The 21,716-nt window shown below is 44.9% G+C and overlaps 1 protein-coding gene across 4 annotated transcripts in view; it reads left to right on the top strand.

The window, feature by feature from the left end:
• LOC147013417 (AP-2 complex subunit alpha-2-like) overlaps window positions 1–17,863 on the top strand; it is a 24,588-nt gene extending 6,725 nt beyond the window's left edge. For all 4 annotated transcript variants that reach the window (XM_085855224.1, XM_085855221.1, XM_085855223.1 and 1 more), the window contains exons 5-23: window positions 1,011–1,204; window positions 1,334–1,463; window positions 1,588–1,689; window positions 2,412–2,520; window positions 2,611–2,761; window positions 2,928–3,096; window positions 3,468–3,605; window positions 5,373–5,555; window positions 5,650–5,747; window positions 5,873–6,104; window positions 6,337–6,513; window positions 6,614–6,819; window positions 8,596–8,678; window positions 8,806–8,896; window positions 9,058–9,180; window positions 9,304–9,420; window positions 10,601–10,670; window positions 10,767–10,901; window positions 16,725–17,863. In XM_085855224.1, the coding sequence (XP_085711350.1) occupies window positions 1,011–1,204; window positions 1,334–1,463; window positions 1,588–1,689; window positions 2,412–2,520; window positions 2,611–2,761; window positions 2,928–3,096; window positions 3,468–3,605; window positions 5,373–5,555; window positions 5,650–5,747; window positions 5,873–6,104; window positions 6,337–6,513; window positions 6,614–6,819; window positions 8,596–8,678; window positions 8,806–8,896; window positions 9,058–9,180; window positions 9,304–9,420; window positions 10,601–10,670; window positions 10,767–10,901; window positions 16,725–16,802 (2,586 nt within the window). In that variant the 3' untranslated portion in view covers window positions 16,803–17,863. The remainder of the gene's footprint in view (window positions 1–1,010; window positions 1,205–1,333; window positions 1,464–1,587; window positions 1,690–2,411; window positions 2,521–2,610; window positions 2,762–2,927; window positions 3,097–3,467; window positions 3,606–5,372; window positions 5,556–5,649; window positions 5,748–5,872; window positions 6,105–6,336; window positions 6,514–6,613; window positions 6,820–8,595; window positions 8,679–8,805; window positions 8,897–9,057; window positions 9,181–9,303; window positions 9,421–10,600; window positions 10,671–10,766; window positions 10,902–16,724) is intronic.
• Window positions 17,864–21,716: the final 3,853 nt, after the last annotated feature.

Genomic DNA, 21,716 nt, shown 5'->3' with positions numbered 1-21,716 from the left:
GTCTACCATGTACGACAGTACGCCACTGGCTGTTGTAAAAACTACAGTCAACCTTGTCTAAGTCGAATCTGTTAGGACTGAAGAAATAGCTTAGATTTAAAGGTGTAAAAACAAAAGAATATAAAGAGAAGAGAACTTGATAAGATCTTTGACTTAGGCGATTATTCGACTTATGCAAGTTCGATTTAGGCAAGGTTCACTGTACTAGTTTTTTTTTTGAGTGGGGGGGGGGGTCGCCGACAAAAAGGGGGGGTACTCGAGCCGAGGGAGATTTTGGGAGGGATTTATTAAAAAAAAAAAAAAAATCCCTACCTACCTACCCTATTTTTCAGTGACCCGTTACGCCAATGCAACTTTTTTTTTTTTTTTTTTTTTGGCCTAATGCAAAAACGGATCTTTGTTGTGGAAGAGGTTGCATAATTCAATGTTTGGTTGACTAGTTGTTGGAGTTTTATTTTTATTTTTGCCTTCGCTTGGAGGTGTTTAAGCAAATCTTACAACTGTTTGAATTGTCACGGTCGATGGACATCAAGCGGAGGGCTGACAGGATAGTCTAGAGGTACGCACACTCCCCTCCAAGCTGTCGAGTCTGGGTTTGAATTCCGTCTTAACTATATGCTGTCATCCCGATGTTTCACAAGCAGGGCGATTCATCAATGTTTGGGCTATCCCTCGGATGAACATTAAACTGGGCGTCCTGTCTGCCAGCATTAGTTGGTGGATGTTGGACCCTATGGTGTCCTTCGCGGAGAGAAGGCGAGCTCTTGCCGGTACCCTGAATAAATTACAAATTCCTGCACTTGCCCATGGGGCACTGCATCAGTGGCGTAGCTGCACGTTCAGAAAATGATGCTACCTGCAGCCCATTTACTCTATATCAAAACAAGAAGACTCCATCGAATAAGAGATGAATCTGCTGAAAGGGTATAACAATAGTTTGATCTCGAGAGCTGGTTTTGTTGCAACTCCTCATAACACCACCACCCTTCAACTCTCTCCACTCCCCTCAGGGTTACCTCTTTATTTCTGTTCTCGTTAATTCCAACTCTGAGCTAATCAGGCTCATCAGCAATGCCATCAAGAATGATCTTGCCAGCCGGAATCCGATTTTCATCAACTTGGCTCTCCATTGTATAGCGAACGTGGGCTCTCGTGAGATGGCAGAGGCCCTTGCTGCAGAGGTTCCTCGTCTCCTCATCGCAGCGTGAGTGTTTAATAAGCTGGGACGGCTCATTTTATGGTCAGATTGAACTCGCTTGAGCACACGAATTCCAGTTTTTATTTTGCTTGCTTGCTTTGGATGAATGTCATGCCTGGAATTATTTTGATGCAGAGATACAATGGACAGTGTAAAGCAAAGTGCAGCGCTGTGTTTGCTCCGGCTCTATCGAACATCCCCGGATGTCATCCCGGTTGGTGATTGGACGTCCAGAGTCATTCACCTCCTCAATGACCAGCACATGGTATATGTACTTTCCTAAAATGCAAAGTCTCTTCTGGTAATGGATGACGTGTTTTTCTGCCTCCTAACTTCCTTCTTTCTTTCTTTCTTCTTTGGCACTGATTCTTATGCTATCCCTTGTGCAGGGTGTTGTGACTGCAGCCACAAGCCTCATCACTGCTTTAGCCCAGAAAAATCCTGACGAGTACAAGGGTAGCGTTTCCCTTGCTGTGTCACGACTCAGCAGGGTGAGCCACACATTTCAGTTGGCCGAATGGGCGTTGACCTTTGTATGACTTCCTGTGGTTCGTGTAATCCTTGTAACGAAAAGCTGTGAAATCGGACTGGCACTGGCTTGATATGAATGAAATATCCACTTGCATTGCCAGGTATGGTAGAGGGGGGAATTTTGTGGGTTGTGGGGCACCCCCCTCACTCCTCACTTCCCCTCTCCCATGCTTGAGCATGGATTCACCAATAAACATTTTCAGTTGCATGTCATGCGTGGGCTGTGCACCCTTCTTGATGTCATGCCATGTCCCATCTCTGCACCACTGCTCTGACAGTTGATTGAGTTTGAGTAGTGGCCTCGAATCTCGACTGTGCCAATCTATCGTGATGCCTACCTTTAAAGCTGGCCATCAAAATCTCATTCGTTCTTGTCTTTGTTTTTATTTTTATTTTTGGGAAAACTTGCAGCAATTTGGCATTTTGCAAAGCCAGCAGGTGGCAACTCGGGCTTACTTCCCAAATTAGTCACCCATTCTGATTCTGTTAATCTTAATAAGGTAGTATTTATAAATGTGCTGCTGATATTGGGCACCTGTGCCCCCCACCCCTCCCTAACAGGATGTTCCCCTTGTTTTGCTGCTGCACTGTTTTGAATACTTTTACTTTTATATTGCCATGTCATCCGAACTTGGTGATTTGAATGACGTAGGAAGGCCTCACAAAGCTGTTTGTTTCCTAGATCGTAACGTCTTCGTACACAGACCTGCAGGATTACACTTATTACTTCGTACCAGCTCCTTGGCTGTCTGTCAAACTGCTCAGGTTGCTACAGTGTTACCCACCACCTGGTGAGGCCCTACAGTATAGTCGCTGTGCTCGGATAATTTGATTGACACAGCCTGCATACATTAATGGTGTTGCCGAACTGTGTGCTTCAGAGGATCCTGCTGTTCGTGGACGTCTTAGTGAGTGCCTGGAAAACATTCTGAATAAAGCTCAAGAGCCTCCGAAGTCTAAGAAAGTTCAGCATTCCAATGCCAAGAACGCTGTGCTTTTTGAGGCCATCAATCTTATTATACATCATGACAGGTGGCCTTTGACCTTTGTTCCACTGATTGTGCGGCATTTTCCTTGTTCTATCTTGTGTTTGATTAATTTGATTTGTTTCCCTTTAAAATGTTCTTTGCACCATTTATTTTGTTTGATTTATTTTATATCTGCCCGGATTCCTGTAACCCTTGTATTTAACATTCAGTGAGCCGAACCTCTTGGTACGGGCCTGTAACCAGCTGGGCCAGTTTCTACAGCACCGGGAGACTAATCTACGCTACCTGGCCTTGGAGAGCATGTGTCTGCTCGCGAGCTCCGAGTTCTCACACGAGGCGGTGAAAAAGCACCAAGAAACTGTCATCAATGCGCTCAAGGTATGTGGTGTCATGTCCAATCCGTTCGAGCTCCATCCCTATTGTTAAAAAGATCATCTTCTCTCTTGTATAAAATAGTTAATAATATTTGGATGTTGTTGTAACTGAATCGCTTTGGATTCCTGAAATATTGAGCGCCGTTGGACAACGAAAACGTGTCCCAATTTACTTGTGTCCACCTAAACCCATGGCTTTGGACAGGGCTGTGTTTCCCAAGAAGTCTCTTATTGCTTGTGTATTCTGCTTCTGGTCTCGTCATTCCAAAGTTGTAAGCACAACTTCCTTTGGCTACTCTTGCTCACCTCTGCTCTAAACAATGCTAATGCACAGGCCTTCTTGTTTCCATCCATTCTTCCATCCATCTAAACTAGACTGAGAGAGATGTGAGTGTGAGGCAGCGAGCAGTCGACCTTCTCTACGCCATGTGTGACCGCTCCAATGCTCAGGAAATTGTCTCCGAGATGTTGAACTACCTTGAAACGGCTGATTATTCAATCCGTGAGGAGATGGTGAGGGATAATTCCTGTTAGCAGTTTGTCTGCCCTGTGCTCGGCTGACTTTGTGGTACCTTGTGATCTTTTATTTATTCATTTTAAAGCACTCTAGTAGAACCAAAAAGCTTTCATTTTATTCATTTCTTCACAAAGTAGTTGAGGCGCAGGTCAAGACAATTTGGTCTCATCATGCCTGTCCCCCATATCCACGTGAACACTCACCTACTGCAGGTAGTGCCAATTCACCCCCAAGCAGAGATTTGGCTAGAGTACTGGCATACTGTTTCCTTGAGGATACCTTTAATGCTCACAACGAGTATCACATGAGATGACCAGCTTTAGGCCTCATTTGAAAGGAGATGGGATGAGTTGACTTGTTTGCATTGCACCTGAATTGATGTGCAGGGATACTGCGATTTACGTTGATTCAACGTTGCGTCTTCGATCAATAGGTACCCAGGCTTTGAATTGTGTGTCTTTACATCAAAGTTGCATTCTTTGGCTCTTTCTGTTGCCAATGTTCCTGAGCCACCCAGTTTCACGCCGAGACGTTGAGATCGTTAACGTTATGAAGTTTGCAGGCACACACACGGCCACACATGGTTTGCTGCTTCAAGATGTGTTGGCATGTACTTGTAGTCAAGTATAGAATGTAAATTTAGACCAATGATATGGCAAGGCAGTCGGACACTACGCTGCCATGGCCGCTTTTCATATTCTTTATTGTCCACCGAAAACATGTGACTCTTCTTGTGGCAATTCAATTCATGAATTTGGAATCCGTGCTGGCCTTGCGAGGCACGGTGAGGACGTGTAGACAGACAGTGCAGGGTGAGAGCAAGCAGTCTGTGTGCAGACGATTGGAAATTTTTAAATTGTTAACGGGTTTTGTTTTGACGCCAGTCCCATGGGAACCAGTGTGTGGGGCACGGTGCGCTGCAGGGTGTAAGTGATGTGAGAACTGCTTGTATGTGTAATTGGTGTGAGGAAGGCTGTGAGACTGCTCGTGTGCATCGGTGGTGGTGTGTCAGAGGCTGCACGGGGCAACCCATGTGTATGAGGCAGTAGGTCCTGCAGCACTAGCAAAATAGGTGTGGTGAGCACTGCTGGGCTCTCAGTTTAGTGGGGGAATTGCAGTCATGAACAGTAAATGGAAGGTTTGGAGCCCACGTTGGCCATTCGTAAATTTATGCCCATGTGGCATGATTACACTTCTGATACGTGTATATTGGTGATATTCTAATCACCAGTGAAGAACATCAGGAACCGGGCGTAGCGGCGTGCGCCTGCAATCCGGCTACTCGGAGGCTTGGGTTGGACGGTAGCAATAACCTTTGGGGGAAAAGGATTCACATGAGTTAAATTAAATGGCAGATTAGATTAGCATTGTATGAGAGCATTAGGGACAGGACATAGTAGATTTGAGATGTTGACCTATAGTGATAATGTCGAGAGATTAGTGACTGTTAAATGGAACGTGCATAGTTTAAGGGATTTGTTTTAATAATATTACTTGATTTTTCTTTTTTATTTTATGTTACTGTTAAATAGGTGCTAGAATGAGTTTAAATTCTCTGTTTAAGCTAATAAGGTGACATTGTGACATGACAAATGTGCCGCCTCCTGATCCAGCCTTATTTAATTCCTATATTTCTTCTGGAAAAAATATTTTAAAAGTTGATTTGATACGTCTCACTTTTTGAGAATGCATCCTAGATGTAACTCGAGGCATCCCTGTACTGTCCTACTGTTTTTCTTTCTTTGTCTTCTTTTTTCATGCAGGTTCTAAAGGTGGCCATCCTGGCAGAGAAGTATGCTGTTGACTATACGTGGTACGTGGACACCATTTTGAACCTAATCCGATTGGCTGGGGACTATGTGAGTGAGGAGGTCTGGTACCGTGTCATCCAGATTGTGATCAATCGTGAGGATGTGCAGGGATATGCTGCCAAAACTGTCTTTGAGGTACGTTGTTTTCGTAACTTATCATTGTGTTTTTTTGTTCTATTCCACCTGACTATTTGCAGTTGTCATTTATTTTTATTTCCTTTCCCTTCAGGCTCTCCAGGCACCTGCTTGCCATGAGAACATGGTGAAGGTTGGTGGTTACATTTTGGGAGAGTTTGGCAATCTCATTGCAGGGGATCCACGATCAAGGTTGGTTTTGATGGTTCGGTTGATTATCTTGTTCTGTAACCCACATGGGTGAGACAATCATAATTATATCGTAAAATGTTCGTGTTTTTTTTTTATTAATATTTTTATTTTAATTTCAACACCAGCCCGTTGGTGCAGTTCAACCTCCTACATTCCAAGTTCCACCTTTGTAGTGTAGCTACAAGGGCACTGCTCCTCTCCACCTATATCAAGTTTATAAACCTCTTCCCTGAGGTTAAGGTCACCATTCAAGATGTCTTGCGCTCTGACAATCAATTACGTAATGCTGATGCAGAGCTACAGCAGCGAGCTGTAGAGTACCTTCGTCTCAGCACTGTGGCCAGCACTGATGTTTTGGTGAGAAATTGAGCTGGGTCTTCCCCCAACTCCCCTTTGCCACCAACCCCCGTCTTCACCTTCCCTCTGACACTCCCTCCTTCCCCATCTTCCCGTAACCTCTGACACTCCCGCACCTGTCTTCCCTTTCTGACACACTTGCCCTCTACCCCTTCCTTATACTTCCCCCTCCTCCATCTTTCAATGTTATTTTGTGTCTCTTTTTTTTTTTATTTTTGTTATTTTTTTTAAGGCAACTGTTTTGGAGGAGATGCCCCCATTTCCTGAGCGAGAGTCATCTATTTTGACTAAACTAAAGCGGAAGAAAGGCTCAGTTTCTGTGGATGTTGATGATGGCCGCCGCACAGGCTCTGTGGAGCTGAACGGGGCTGCAACTCAGGATTCGCTTGCAAACAAGGCCAGTGCTGTGGTGAGCAGTTCTTTGTTCTGCAGACTCATTCGCTTTTCATTGTAAAATATCAACTGAGCAGTGGAGTGGAGTGGAATAACCTTTTTTTTAATCCTTTTAGTCAACGCCATCACCTTCTGCCTCTGCCGACCTCCTGGGTTTGGGAGCGCCAGGGATTGGCATACTCGGGCACTCTGAAGGTCCTGTTGGGAATGTGGGAACCGGGGGCGCTAGCCTTCTCGTCGACGTGTTTTCAGACATGGCGGCAGCGGCGGCCAGCAGTTCTCCCCAGATCGTTGGCACGCCTCCCGAAGATAACTTCATGAAGTAAGGTCGTGTTTGGTGCGAAATAGACGTTTGAATGGTCTGTGGTGCAAATTTGGCAAAAACTACATTGTGAGGTCTACTTTATTTACTTGTTGTATTGCTCCGGTTGTGATGTCAGAGGGAAGGGGAGGAATGCAACAAGTTTTCATGATTTAAAAAGTTTATATTCTGGGTCAGCAAAGTATCAAGGAAAACGTTTTGTTTCGTTTTGTTAAATTTTTTTTTTCCAGCACTCCCATCCATCTCGGTGTCGTCACCATCTCTCTTGGGACAGTGTCATAGGCCTTCTCCAGGTCAATAAATCCCAATGCCATCTCACCTTTCACCTCCAACCTCTTCTCAACCAGCTGTCTCAGTGTGAACATCCCATCCATCATCCTCCGACCCTTTCTGCTCCTCTCTGATCTTCATCTCCACACTCTTCCTTATCCTCCCGTGTGGAATCTCCTACAGCACTTTCATGACATGACGAAGGAGCGTAATGCCCCATACTTCCCTGGATCTTGAACATCTCCTTTCCCATATCAGCACAAAAGACCCTGTTCTCCACACCTCTGGAATTGAACCCTCTCTCATACATATATTCAACAGCCTCTTCTTCCACTGCAATTATCATCTCAATACACACCTAATCAATACCTTGCGCTCTTCCCTCCATCTTCTTCATTGCCATCCACACTTCCTCATCTGTGATCTCCACAAACTCCACTTTTCCCTCAAGATAACACAGTCGCTCCAGCTCACCAATGCTTCCTTCCTGGTTCAACAACTCTTTGAAATACACTGTACCCCTTCTGGCACTAGCCTCCCACCACCATCCTTAATCACTCCACCCCTCTTTTCATGTCCTTACCATCCTCATCCAAGTCATGAGCCAATTTGTGTCATCTTCCTTTTCCAACTTCTACACCTCATCCATAGCTCTCCTGCTGCTTTCTTCTTCTGTCCATACAGGTGCAGCATCCGGCTTCCTCCCCCTATCCTTGATCTTCTATATCCTCTTCCAAACCTTCTCTTTCCCCCAAGTGCCTATACTACCTCCTCCGTCACCTGAACCTGGTTTCTATATCCTCCTCACCCTGCCTCCTTTCCGTCTTGTCTCCTGCACACACAGCACTTCCAATCATCTCCACCACCTTGACTTTTTCTCCCCACTATTGATCCCACATTTAAACTACCTAGCCTAACCTCGCTCCTGAACTGTTGTCAACCCGGCAGAGCTAGTACCATTTTGATCAGTTTGTGACGCTCGGGTCATCAATCGGCAGCGCTGCCCAGGCTAACCCACTGGACCCACTACCCTAGCCTGTTGTCATAATCTTGTGTACACGTGCACATACATACTCTCTCTACTTGTTCCCCACCTCTCCCATACCCACCCCTCAGTTCTCCCTCCACACTTGACTCCTCACCCCCACCCTTGATGCGCTCATCCCTACCTCCCCACTCACTCTTCTCTTTGTTGCCCCCCCCTCCTTATCCCTCCTCTCTCCCTGCTCTCCTTAATACGTTAAATTTTTGCCTATTCAGCTTACAACAAGTAAATGCTCTTTACAAAAGTCATTCAATTCTCTCACAAAATCTCAGTTCAAAAGCCACTCTGTTCGACCCTCATCACGCTCTCCGAGCCAAGTCCAAAGGCACAACGAGCACCCGCAGCATGAGCTTTTGATTTACTTCACCGCCCCCACGGATAAAATAATTCATAATAATTAAATTTCATAATATATATATTTTAAGATGAAATAAAAAAATTCATAATACTTTATCTTGCAGATTTGTTTGCAAGAACAATGGAGTGTTGTTTGAAAACAATCTGTTACAAATTGGAGTGAAATCGGAGTTTCGCCAGAACTTGGGTTTGTATGAAAGCATTCCTTGCAGCTCGAACATTGTTTGTTCATTTTTGCGATCAAGTATTGCTCTCCGTTACCGAATGTTGTGTCTGTTGTTTTTAAAAATCATCATTATTATTTTTTTTTTCAGGGCGAGTCTGTTTGTTTTATGGAAACAAGACGTCTGTGCAATTCCAAGCATTCACTCCTTCTGTGTCATTCTCTCAAGAGCTGCAAAGTCATATCCTTGTTTCTGGGAATGGAATTGAGATTGGGGAGTGGCAAATTGGTGTTGTCGACAACAGTGTGGCGGTTTGTATGGGCACAGCGCTTCGGTGAGATTGTTTTGGTGCATCTGTGATGTTTTATTAGTATTATTATTTTTCCTTAATAAGCTGGCACAGCTTTCGGTGCAAACAAAACCCGTAGAACCAACAATCGATGGAGGTGCTCAGGTTCAGCAGCTGGTCAACGTGGAGTGTTTATTGGACTTCGTCGAATCGCCAATGCTTAACTTACAGTTTCGGTGCTCACCTTTACTCCATTTTGAAATCTTCCTCTTTACTTTATTTTTAATGTTTTTGTTCCTCTTGTCCTGACACTTTTTTTGCTTGCAGGGCTTGTGATTGAAAGATTGTGCATTTTGCAGGTATGGAGGAGCAGTGCAGAACCTCGTAATGCGTCTGCCCGTGATGCTCAATAAGTTTTTCCAGGTCTCAGAAATGTCCGGTCAAGATTTCTTTGCACGGTGGAAGCAGCTGAGCAGGTATGGGTTTACTGTAATGAGTGCACAAGATCTGCATGGGTGAAACTCTTGCGTATGTGTATGAAATCTTCCTTGTTTATTTTGTTTGTATGACCTGTACGGAAGTTTTTGTATTTCATCATCAGAAAAACAAGCCGCTTTTATAGGAAATTGAAGTGCTATTCCGATATGCTTCATTTCACCACCCATTTCATCCGGATGGGTTGTAATGCTGATGCATCATGACCATAATGATGTGAATTGCTCCCATGGTAATTTTTATGAGGTTTTTTTTTTTTTTATTGGAGTTGGTCGGGTACAAAAGCTTGCAAGGGCGTGACCGTGATCAGATGTCCGGCAGACAGGAGAACGTCTGTCTGTGTCGGTAAATACGGACATAGCGTCCATTATTGGATCCCCCCCCCCCATTGCCGTTCCCTCCTGTGAACTTCACGGAAAATACTAAAGTGCTGTCTTCACATTGCATGAAGTCAAGACTCGAGGAACTTTGGTTGCAGAAGGCCATTTGGCCCAACATCCCTGTGCTGCACCACTACCACATTAAATAAATCCATCAGGCCCTCAATTCAGTTTGTGCTTGGGGAGAAGTGGGAATGAGAAAAGTGTGGCGGGCACATGGATTAGAGCGACTGGAGCGAGGGTAATTCTGGGAAACCCCTCCGTTACATGACGTGTTGGTTCAAAGGGGTTTTTAACATGAAGTGTGAGTCGTATGGCTTTCCACCACGAGCATGGGTGATTCCGGTAAACCGCTCCAGTTACATGACGTGTCACCCCCTCAACCCCCCCCCCCCCAACCACTTAAAACACTTGTATTAAAAGTCCTGGAAAGTTTTGTGCTATTCATTATTGATTTCTTTCATGATGATAAAATGCTGTTGTAACTGAAGATTATCTTCCCAGCAATGGATGTTTAGGTGGAATCAAACCATTTTCCCCCAAATATCCCATTTTTTGCAGTTTTCTTTTTTTGTTACAATTTGGAGAGGATCACTCCCAAAATGCATATTTTGCCATCATTTTTTTGGGGGGGGGGCATCCCTCTAGCAAGGAGTTGTTATGCTCATTACTTTCCTTGTTTATTTATTTTCAAAAGTTTTTCAGTTTCACCCATGGATCCGTTTGCCTCATCGACATGTGGTGGAGCACTCGCACTAATGCATTGCATTGTTTGTTGCAGTCCTCAACAAGAAGCACAGAATATTTTTAAGGCAACTCAAAGCATGGATGAGGAAGTGAACAAAGCGAAGGTGAGCAAGTGTTGCAACAACAGATATTTAGAATGAGTATTTCCTTTAAAAAAATAAAAAATGTTTTAATTCTGCACCACTGATATATTTTCGCAGCTGCTGGGTTTTGGGATGGCCCTGCTGGAGGGTGTTGACCCAAACCCTGAGAACTTCGTTGGTGCTGGGATCGTGCAAAGCAAATTGGTGCAGGTTGGCTGCTTGTTACGTTTGGAGCCAAATGCACAGGCACAGGTATTGCCACCTCACCCACAATTCACCCACCACTGAACTTCCTTCACACTCTCTTGTTTGGTGAGTGGGTGTGATGCTGTAGATGAGGCTGTATAAATAAGTGGTGGAGACTGGTTACGGTTAGAGAAGACTTTCACTGAGCATTTGTGGTTGGTGGACATTGAGGTTCGTTTGGGGTTTGTTAGGTTGATCATTGGTGGAGTTTTTGATAGTACCTGAGTTGCTGGTTTGTTTTTATTTATTTGTTTTATAGCTGCCTTGAAGAACAGGCATTGCTTAGAAAGTAGGCCCAAGCTATCTTTGGCTAAAAGGCTGTTTAGTCATTCAACATGCAGCTTGTCCGATGGAGATATGGTATGCCAGGGTGAGTGAATGCAATGGAGTACTTGTTGCATAAAGATGGGGGATAGTTAAAAATAAATGGTCAGATGCAGGAGCGCACCACTTGGTCACGTGGTTGTGCCACGCCGAACTGCATAATTGCCCGAAACAGGAATCTATGTCATGGTGATGTAAACAGCCAGATGTAATGGCACCAACAGGATTCGGTTCCAGACTGATCCACAATAACATTTTAATTGAGGCTTCCTCACTCTTATACGTATAACCCCAAAATGGAGAAAATGTACATTAATAATATTAGCTTTTAAAATGGGTTAAAAATAATCGTACTATATGCGAATAAATGTTGGTCAAATCATTGGGTTGCAACAATGAAGCTGTTAGTGATGGTTTGGTTGGTCATGTTGATGAGTGAAGGATTGACACGGATTCCGAACATCTGGGACATGTTTTCCTTCTACGCTAAATTGGTGACCCCGACGTGATACAAATGGACAGACAAGGAGTTACAAACAACCAATCGAGCAGCCGTGCCTTTCCCGGTCGCACAACCAGCTTCATCCATGGCGATGATTTGGTTAAAACTTTCACTATTCTAGCCCACGGATCTGCAGCTGTGGTTTACACAGGTCAAAGCACAATTTGACACCTGGAGCATTACTACCCAGTCAACATGGTTCAAATAAATTGTTGGATCCTTGTCACCAGAATATGTAATTGAGGTGAGAGACATTTTACTACAACCTCCAACGAACACACTGTACACATCTTTGAAGGTTTCGTTCATGAAGCGCACAACCCCCTCTGAGCACCGCTGCTTTCAACAACTTGCAATAGAGAATTTAGGAGATCGAAGACCCACATAATTACTGTCATGTGCAGAAGCTTCTCCGTGACCGCCATGCCACCTAAGATCAGTCGTTTCTTCGTGAGTTGTTTTTACAACATTTACCACCCCACATCTGCATGATACTTGCATCTAACACAGAGCTGGCACTACCTGTCGCTGTGAATCTGGCTGATCTCATTGACACCGTTACACCAACTGTGGCTAATGTGACACCTCCACCACAACACATTGCACAACTACAATCAAATGGCAGACATTAAGAAGCTCATCTTGGAGCTCCATGCTGTGCAACACCAGCCGTGTTCATGTTTATGTACCCCTTGTAGGAACAGTGAGAAATGCCATACCTCAAGCTACTGTTCGCTTTCACCTTCTGTGAACACTCCAGATAGGTGTTGGTACCACATGACCTTCAGTGCTAATCCTCGTCAGTGTCAGGCACTGTGCTTGTACTGGTGACGGGGCAAACGACAAAGCCCACAACTAATGGCGCAGAGTTCACCTGGGCCGTATGTCGGTCGCCTTCTCTTCCTCGTGGATCGTACTGGTGGAATTTATTTTCTTGTGAATACAGGGGCAGAGGTGAGCATTGTGCTGCCGCCTGCTGCTGAACAGAAAAATCGATAGGAATATTCATTGCATGCAACTAACAGTGTGATTACTACTTTTGAAGAACGTCTCCCAGCTTGATTTGGGTTTACATCGCTCATTCCTTTGGGTATTTACTCTTGCCGACACAAGATACTCTATCCTCGGTGCGGATTTTTTTTCATCATTTCGATCTCCTTGTCCACGTCGAACATCGCCGTCAATTGGATGCCTCGCCACAGCTTGGTGTTCTCGGTGAAGCATCCACCATTTCGTCGTTGACTCGTGTGTCTTCCATCCACACTCGTGCTCATTTCAGAAAGTACTTTATGATTTCCTGTCCACAACACACCCATCAGCGACAATCCAGCCCATCAACCACCAGATCACAAATCGTATTGAAACCTTGCGACCCCTTCCCCCGCTCTCTGTTTCCGTGCATAGTCACTGACGAGCACCTGAGAAATTATGTATCGCCTGCCAGGAATTTGACTACATGTTACAATGGGGAATCATCAGAGCATCGTCCAGCAGTTGGTCTTCACCGCTACACATGGTACCCAAAAAGACATCTGGGGATGGTGTCCTTGGGAAGGGGGGAGGGGATTACCAGTCCTTAAACAATGTGACTTCCAGACTGTTACCCCATTCCACACATTCAGGATTTTACCGCTAAACTCCTTGGAGAATATTGTTGCACCATGGTCGACCTCATTTGTGCGTACCATCAGATTCCCGTGGATCCAGATGACATCCCAAAGACGGCAGTCATTGCCATGCCTTTTGTCCTGTTCAAATTCCTTCGGGTTCCGTTCGGCCTACGCAATGCCGCACAAACATTTTGACGTTTTATCGAACAGGTGCTCCAAGGATTACACTTCTGATACGTGTATATCGGTGATATTCTAATCACCAGTGAAGAACATCAGGAACACCTGTCTCCTTTTCCCCTGTTTGCAGGATTTTGGCATCGTCTTCAATCCCACAGTGAATATTCGGTGTCCTGGAGTTGTATTTCCTTGGCCATTGTGTTAACCGCTCGGCCATCTGCTCAAGTAGAAGATACAGATTAATTTGGGATTTTCCGTTGCAGTCTTCTCAACACAAATTGCAAGAGTTTTTGTGCCTCATCAACTTCTACCACCAATTTTATTCCAAATGCAGCCACAACACTGCAGCCGCTGAATGAGTTGCTCACAGCTGGTCAGCACCCTGAAGCGTTCCGATGGGCGTATCCCACCTTAACAGCCTTCCACACCATGAAAGACTCTGCCAATGCCTCATTCCTAATTCGTTCAAAGCCAGAGGTGCCAACATGTCTGATTATAGACTCGTCAGGTGGTGGCGGGCACAGTCCTTGACCAGCTCATTGATTACTGGTGTCCATTGTCCTTTTTCTCAAACGCTGAAGTCACCCGAGCGCAAGGACAGTGCCTTCGACCGGGAATTACTCACTATATACCTCTCCATCAAACATTTCTGACACTTCTTAGAGGCCAGACAATTCTCTGTCCTGACTGTCCACAAACCTTTAACTTTCGCTCTGTCCACCCATTCGGACTCGCAAACTTCGCCAACTCGGTTACATGTCGCAATTCATCACCGACATCTGCACATTAAAGGAATCGCGAACTCTGCGACTGATTCTATCTCGTGCATCAAGGTTTTGGCATTGTCTTCAACCAGCACACTGGCCATCAATTTGAATGCAGTAGCATCAGCACAATGGGATGACGTAGAGCTGCAGCAGGTTCGCTTGCATTTCGTGAGGTATCAATCCCAGGAACAGACACTACCATTGTATACATCGACAGGACAGTCACGCCCATTCGTACCTGTGGCATTCCGTCACACAGTCTTCGACACTTTTCATCCATTCGTGCACCCGGGTCGTCGAGCAACTCAGCGACTCGCCACCACGTGCTATGTCTGGCCGTGCGCCATTGGGCTAAGCAATGTCTGCAATGCCAATGCGACCAGATCCAACGTCATAGTCACATCACTTGGAAGCTTTTCAATACGAGATGGGTGCTTCGACGGGGTCCATTGTCAGTCCCTGGCCACCATTGAACTATAAGCTGACTCGTGTTGGCCGGAGGCTACACCGATGGCTGATATCATCGCACCTACCATCGCCAGGACTTTTGTCCAAACCTGGATCACTTGTTCTGGTGCTCGATCGACCATCACTGCGGCTCGTGGTAGCCAGTTTGAGTCTGCTGTGTTTCCTGAGCTGACTCAACTCCTGGGTACCGACCATGTACGATGTACCACTTACCATCCAGTAGTGAATGGCCTGGTGGAGTGTTTTCTCTGAAAGCACATGACAGCTGCATGCACTGGATGGATGTCGTACCTATAATCTTGCTTGGTACACGAGCCGCTCTGAAAGATGACCTTGGATGCTCCATGCAGAGCTGGTGTATGGTATCTCCCAGGAGAATTATTCTCAGCGTCTGGTGACTCCTTGTTCAACGCCAGCAACTATGCCAACCAACTTCGTACAGCGATGCCGTGCCCCCGGGTGGCACCACCCTATGCACCTTCATCACGCCCCGCTTTTACTCCCCCAATGTGCACCCACATATTCATGCGACATGACGCTGTCTGGAAACCCTTGCAGCAGCCATATGATAGACTTTACAAAGTTTTGCAACGCTCTCGAAGACCTTCATACTCCATCTTAACGGTGGTCCTGAGAAGGTCTCCATAGATCACTTGAAGCCAGCTTTTCTTGATACAGCACCAGAGCTGTGACCCTTCTTCTGGCGGCGTGTCGACGCCCACTGCAACGTTAACTTTACCGTCATATACAACTTGTTCTGGGCACCATGTACACTTTTCAGCACGCTGTTTATGAGCACATTTTGTTGTTGACGATTTCTCTTGGCTGTGACGTAAAAATATCATTTTTAATGGACCGCCAACATCTGTTCTTTTGCTCGGTCCTTTTTTGTTTGATTAATGCATTAGGGGAATACTGTAGCACCATAATTTTGCCTTTGATGTGGTAATATATAAATATGCTTTTATCTCGGGGTTTTCGGTACCGGGTGCAACAAGGGACAAGTGGGGGTTTGGTTTGTCATGTTGGTGAATAAAGGATCGACACGGATTCCCAATTCCCTGGATGTTTTCCTTCCACGCCAAGGATGAAAGTTTACACTTTAAATCGTACGGTTTAACATTTGAAAGATTCGGTGCTGAATCCAGAAGAAGCCTGTGAGGTTTAAGCGAAAATAAGTAATTGAACGATCGGCGTGAAAAGGTTCCTCAATTTTTTTTGCCCATTATATCGCGAAGCGCAGTGTTGTGGCGTTTCCATAACATTAAAGCGAACAGAAACAAATGTCTTGTTCGTTCGATATGAAAATTGTTTTGTACTCCGGAAATTCCAAGATGGCAACAGACGATCACAGTGCTGAGACGACATTGCTAATTACGTTCTTACGCAAAAAAAAAAATAATAATTTAAATGCCAAAGCTCTTTAAATTTTCAGGAGATTAATCTGTAGAGATGGGTGGTGTCGTGTCCTGTTTGAGTGTTGCAAAGGATTTAAAAATATAAATCTAATAAGAAGGAAGTGATAATGGATGATGAAAGTGCTCGCCGTGAAAGTGCTCTGACTTTAAAGGCCGTTATCCGTGTTTAGCGGTTGCCGATAAATGAGAACTCTTAATAGTACAAGTGTGAAAAGGATTCATTCAATCCTGATGTTTGATTAACCAAGTACCTGGTGGGTTATAAAGGAGCTATTGTTTGATTACAAGGCAAATGGTATGGGTTGAACTCCGAAATGCGTGGTCGCCCGAGGTTTGGGGCATTTGGATCCAATCGCACGTGGCCTGTGTTGGTCCCAGATGAAGGCCACCAAATGGCTGAATCGTTTGACATTGAGTGTTTATTTATTTATTAGTTTTTGACACACCACATTGGTTGTGCTTTAGCATCCTTTGCGATGTGAAAGCATTTTTGAATAGGGTGCAGTGTCACGGCATCTTGTAAGCTTGGCTCCTAAATTCCCATTTGTTTCATTTTTCAGATGTACCGGCTGACGCTGCGAACAAGCAAGGAGGTTGTCTCAAAACATCTGTGTGAGCTATTGTCTGAGCAGTTCTGATGTTTCCGTTCCCTTTTCCATTGGTCCCCAACTATTCTTATTTTTGTGGGTTTGTCATTCCTCGTTCCGTTTTATTTTCATCACGTTCCTCGCCTCAAATTTCCCGAGGTCTTATCCCGTGCCCCCTCCATTCCCCCTTTCCTCGCACAATCTTGTTACGTTTCCCAGGAGCTTTACCTGTGCCTAATTACCTGACTTGACTGCTTGCCGAAAGTTGATCCACCTAAGTATCTCGATCATGTTTGCCTGTCAGTTGAACTCTCCCCTAAATCTCCCTATACCCACTCGCTTTCCGATCTCCATGATGTCCACCTTTAAGCCCTGCCCATAAGTTCCACCTGCATCTGTCATCTCATTCCAATGAGCACGAAACCTTGTGTTTGTAAAACCTTAATTTCCCCTTTTGATCCCCCTCTACTTTGTGACGTCTGCTGCTGTATTACCCTTGATATCTACTCGACTGGTTATGCTGTACAATCTTTCATAATATTAATTTTTGTTTTATCGGGTCCTGTCTGTCCTTTATTTTTGTTTTCTGATGGTGAAACGTCATTTTTCTTTTCCTCTCCACAAACCCCCCCCCCCTCCCCAAAACTTCCAAGTGACCAACTTTCCTTGTACATGATGGACCTTTTAAAATACCTTTCATTTTCTGGCTGGAACAGATTGGTTTGCTGTCCTTTGTGTTTCTGACTCCTGTATTACACCACCTTACACTTGTGATCATATGATGATTATGAATCCCCCCCCCCTTCGATTGTGGGGTTCGGGGCAAAAGAGTATAAAATAGTGTCGTAAATTATCCATTGTGATATGCAGTAAATCATGGGTTCGCCAAAACCTCCATTTTGTTTGCCTTTTGTTTGTTTTATGTTTTTTGTTGTTTTGCCAATTTGGTGGCATGACGACATGAAATAATTTTTTTTTTTAATTTTTTTTTTTTGTTACAGTTTGTGTGTGAAAGTACAAAACCTGTTTAGTAACTGGTGAAACGCGTGCAGCAGTCTCTTGCCGTCGTCATTGTGCAAAAATAAATAAATAAAAAAAGATCAATGATTGTACATTTTTTGTTTTCACTCCCCCTTCCTACCCCCTTCCTCCCCCCTTCCTCCCTGCCCACCCCCAGCATGAATGATCACACTGTTCTTGTGTTGAGTTCTCACGCTGTTCATTATATTTCTTGATGTGTGCAATATTCAGGGGAGGGGGGAGACATTTGTATAAGCTTGAGAATGTCCGCCATTCTCGTTGAAAAGTTTTACATCTTGTTCGTTGACGAGCTCACAACAGACTTCACAACCAGGTATTTGATAACAGTGTGGCTCGGTGGAAGGGAACCATCATTACAAAACGATTCCTGCTCAGTGTAACCTCATTACAATTTTTTTTAAAAATTAATATCACAAATAATAGAATGTTTTAAAATATTAAATCTATTCTTCCTTGTCACATACCCAAGCTCTCCACCAAGTTTTGATGGAAATCAGTCCAAGTTTTTGAGATATTTTGTTCACAGACAGACGGACAGGGTTGAAAACATAACCTCCATCCACCTTCGGTGGTGGAGGTAATAAAGAAGATAACATCTCAATATGCAAGGCCCATCCATGTCTGCTTTGCACTCAAACTAAACTCCACAACAGCAGCGAGAAACTTAAAAAAAAAATTTTTAATGTAAATATTACTAACAGCAAACACCTGCTTCCAAAGGGAGTGAGGGTTGGGGGGGGGGTGATGGTGTGTCAATGCGGGTCGCGGTGGGTTATATTCTCATTAGCTTCGCCACCGAAGGTGAGAGGTTATGTTTGAAACCCTGTCTGTCTGTCTGTCTGCAGGAAATTGTTACGAATCTGGAAACCATGCGCACTCAACATTCAGGTCCCAAAGTTAGTTATGTCGATAAGTATGTGTACAGTTAGAATCCATCCCCTTCTGTCTAATGGGAATTGCATGTGTGCGCTACGGGTTATTTTTTTAGCTCTGTTTTTATGTTCTGTTCTGGAGGATCGTGGTCGTGGCACGAGCGTTCTGGAGGATCGTGGTCGTGGCACGAGCGTTCTGGAGGATCGTGGTCGTGGCACGAGCGTTCTGGAGGATCGTGGTCGTGGTCGTTGCTGGAGCGGTCAGAGCCGTGGTTTGAAGTGGTGATCGTGGCTGGGTGACCTCATTCGTGGGCCATGGACTTCGGATCGTGGGTTCGGGTTCCACCGTGGTAGTTTCGGAGTTGGTGTGGCTGCACGAAGCGGACAGGTACCCTGGCCCGGCTTGATCGAGATTGACCCACGGGGTCGTGTGTGTGTGTGTGTGTGTGTGTGTGTGTGTGTGTGTGTGTGTGTGTGTGTGTGTGTGTGTGTGTGTGTGTGTGTGTGTGTGTGTGTGTGTGTGTGTGTGTGTGTGTGTGTGTGTTTGCGCCCAGTCTGATAAGTAGAATTGTGTAAGTGCTTTCCTTTTATTCAGTTAACTCTGCCTTCTTGCATGCTTCCCTGCCCCATTATAAATAAATATCCCTTTTGTGAAATGTTCCAGCTCGTTTTTGTGTTTTTCATTGGCTTTGCACAGTGTGTTGAGAAATAGCGAGGCAGTAAGTTGTTCGTTTGGACCGACAGGCCTTGGTAACCTCCCCTCGGGTTACACACGGTTCGGGCACGGTAACGGCTCATCCTGCTCGAGGTCCGTCGAGGGTGTGAATTCCCCGGTAGCTTTGCCACATGGGTAATTTGGTATATTGAAGTTTGGCAATTGACCCTACGCCACGCAGTCGAATTATTGGCGATTCATGGTCCTGTGAGGGACCCGTGCCTTTTGGACAAATTCCGGGTGTTCAGTGGGAGACGACTCCACTGCTCCACCTAGCGGTCGTGCTCACCACCGGTACCCAGTCCCACAACAGTAAGTTGTAGATGGATTTGTTTGGAGTGCTATTCATTAGATTTTGATGAAGATCTGGATATGAGAAAAAAATTTTTTAAGTGAATCTTCACTGTTGAGAGATGGGGCCAAAAAATGATGTTGTAGCATATTTCAAAAAGTTGTGGACAAGTTGACAAAACTTGGCAATGAGTTGGGTAGGTGACAAGCCAATTAGATTTTGGTTTTGATCTGGACCCGCCCGATCGGAGGGATACAAAATGTAAATTATTCAGCCTTGTGGAGGTATTCACTCTTTGAGTGTGGTTCAAGTTATTTATCATGATTCTTTCATGGCAACAATTATTCCCACGTTGGTGGATTGGCTGAAGGAGGCTTTGCCCAAGTCTTTCACGAACCCGCTTGCCAGGCCTCGCATTCGATTAAGGTTAGAGCAGGAATTTGGAATTTATTCATGGTGCCTGCGATAGTTCACTGACTCTTTGCAAAGGACATGGTGGGATCTTTAACGTCCACCAAATAATGCCAGCAGATGGGACACCCAGTTTCACGTCTATCCGAGCAATGGCACACATTGATGAATCCACATATGTATTTAGGTGCCGGTTCCCGGTCTCTTTACCCACCAGCTTTTCACATTGGATTGGCAACTTTGCCCCCCCAACCCCCCCCCCCCAAAAAAGGTCCCACGTACAAGTGCTCCTGTTCTACGATTCATTTGAAAGTTCCATCAAGATGTAGTTGACAAACCATAATTTCCCTTTTTCAAATTGTCCCACACATCCAAGACGAGTATTCATTATTATTATTATTATTATTGCGAGACGAGTCCTGAACGTCAACTTGTCCAAGCGGACAGCTTCACCAACTCAGCCCGTGGGCCGACGAAACTTTAAATTTAGAGTACACGAAAGCTCGCTAAGGAGTAATGGATCGCTAAGTTATTGAATGACAGCAAAAGAAATGAAGTTCAGGAAAAGCACCACAACAACATGTCGAATTTGAAGAAAAAGTCTCTTTAACTGCACAACCTAACAGTCATTGCCTGAAGCGAAATAAAAAGCTTGGACCATGCAGCTGAAGATATCCATGGTTGCCATGGCAACATTCCACGAAGAATTCCGTTTGTTCGAAGCAATCCGTGTCTGGGCAAACTCGGTCATTCCGGGAGGTTCTCGCAGACTGTGGGTCCAGGGTTGGCCGACTCGATAAGGATGTGCGTACTGGGTTCCACCGTCACGTTACACAAGGAACTTTGATGTAGGAGGAGGCCATTCAGCCCATCAAGGTGACTTTACACCTATGTCTTATTGATTCAATCAAATGGTTTATCAACTTAAATTCACTGGTAGGTGTTGGAGGGTTGAGTGTGGAATGAGCACAGTGGGCAATCACAAAACCTCACCATGGTGTTGTAAACACTTATAGTGTAACATGACATCTAAATCTATACAGTATATACGAGCAGGTACTTGCGGAATATCCGCACAATGTAAAATGTGACCAAGTTCTTCCCCACTTCCCCACTCCCAAACCTCAAGTTGAAACCTCCCCATCCAACCAGAAGGCTTCGACCACCTCTCCAACCCCCAGCTGTCAACCCCCCCCTCCACAGTTCCAACCTCCCCTCCCTGCTCTGTCCCATCTTTGCTAACCTTCCTCTGACCCCCTCCACTCCTCCTGCTCATAAAGGGGAAAGGGCATTCTTCCATGGATCATTACCTATTTTTATTACCATTACCTATTTAAGATCACCACAATTAAGTTTTATTACTGGGAACCTCCTTATTGCTCATCAATAAATGACCATCTCAGTATCCTGGTGTATTTTGTGTCGCTGACAAATTCCAGCGTTTTTAACCGCGTTTGGGAAAAGTAAATGAATAAAATAAACCCATTTTTTTATCACCTCTAACTTGCTATGCATCGTGTCAATTACATTCCATTCCCTTGGGACCATACTCTGCAGAGCGTCGGTGCTGCCAAAGCAATCTCCTTTGCTATTGGGCACAATCCTGGACAGGTCACCACTCCAACACAGGATAC

This window comes from Eptatretus burgeri, chromosome 14, assembly GCF_056783735.1.
Source record: "Eptatretus burgeri isolate ZD-2024b chromosome 14, Ebu_testis_v1, whole genome shotgun sequence".
NCBI lineage: Eukaryota > Metazoa > Chordata > Myxini > Myxiniformes > Myxinidae > Eptatretus > Eptatretus burgeri.
This window is presented reverse-complemented; position numbering and strand designations above follow the sequence as displayed.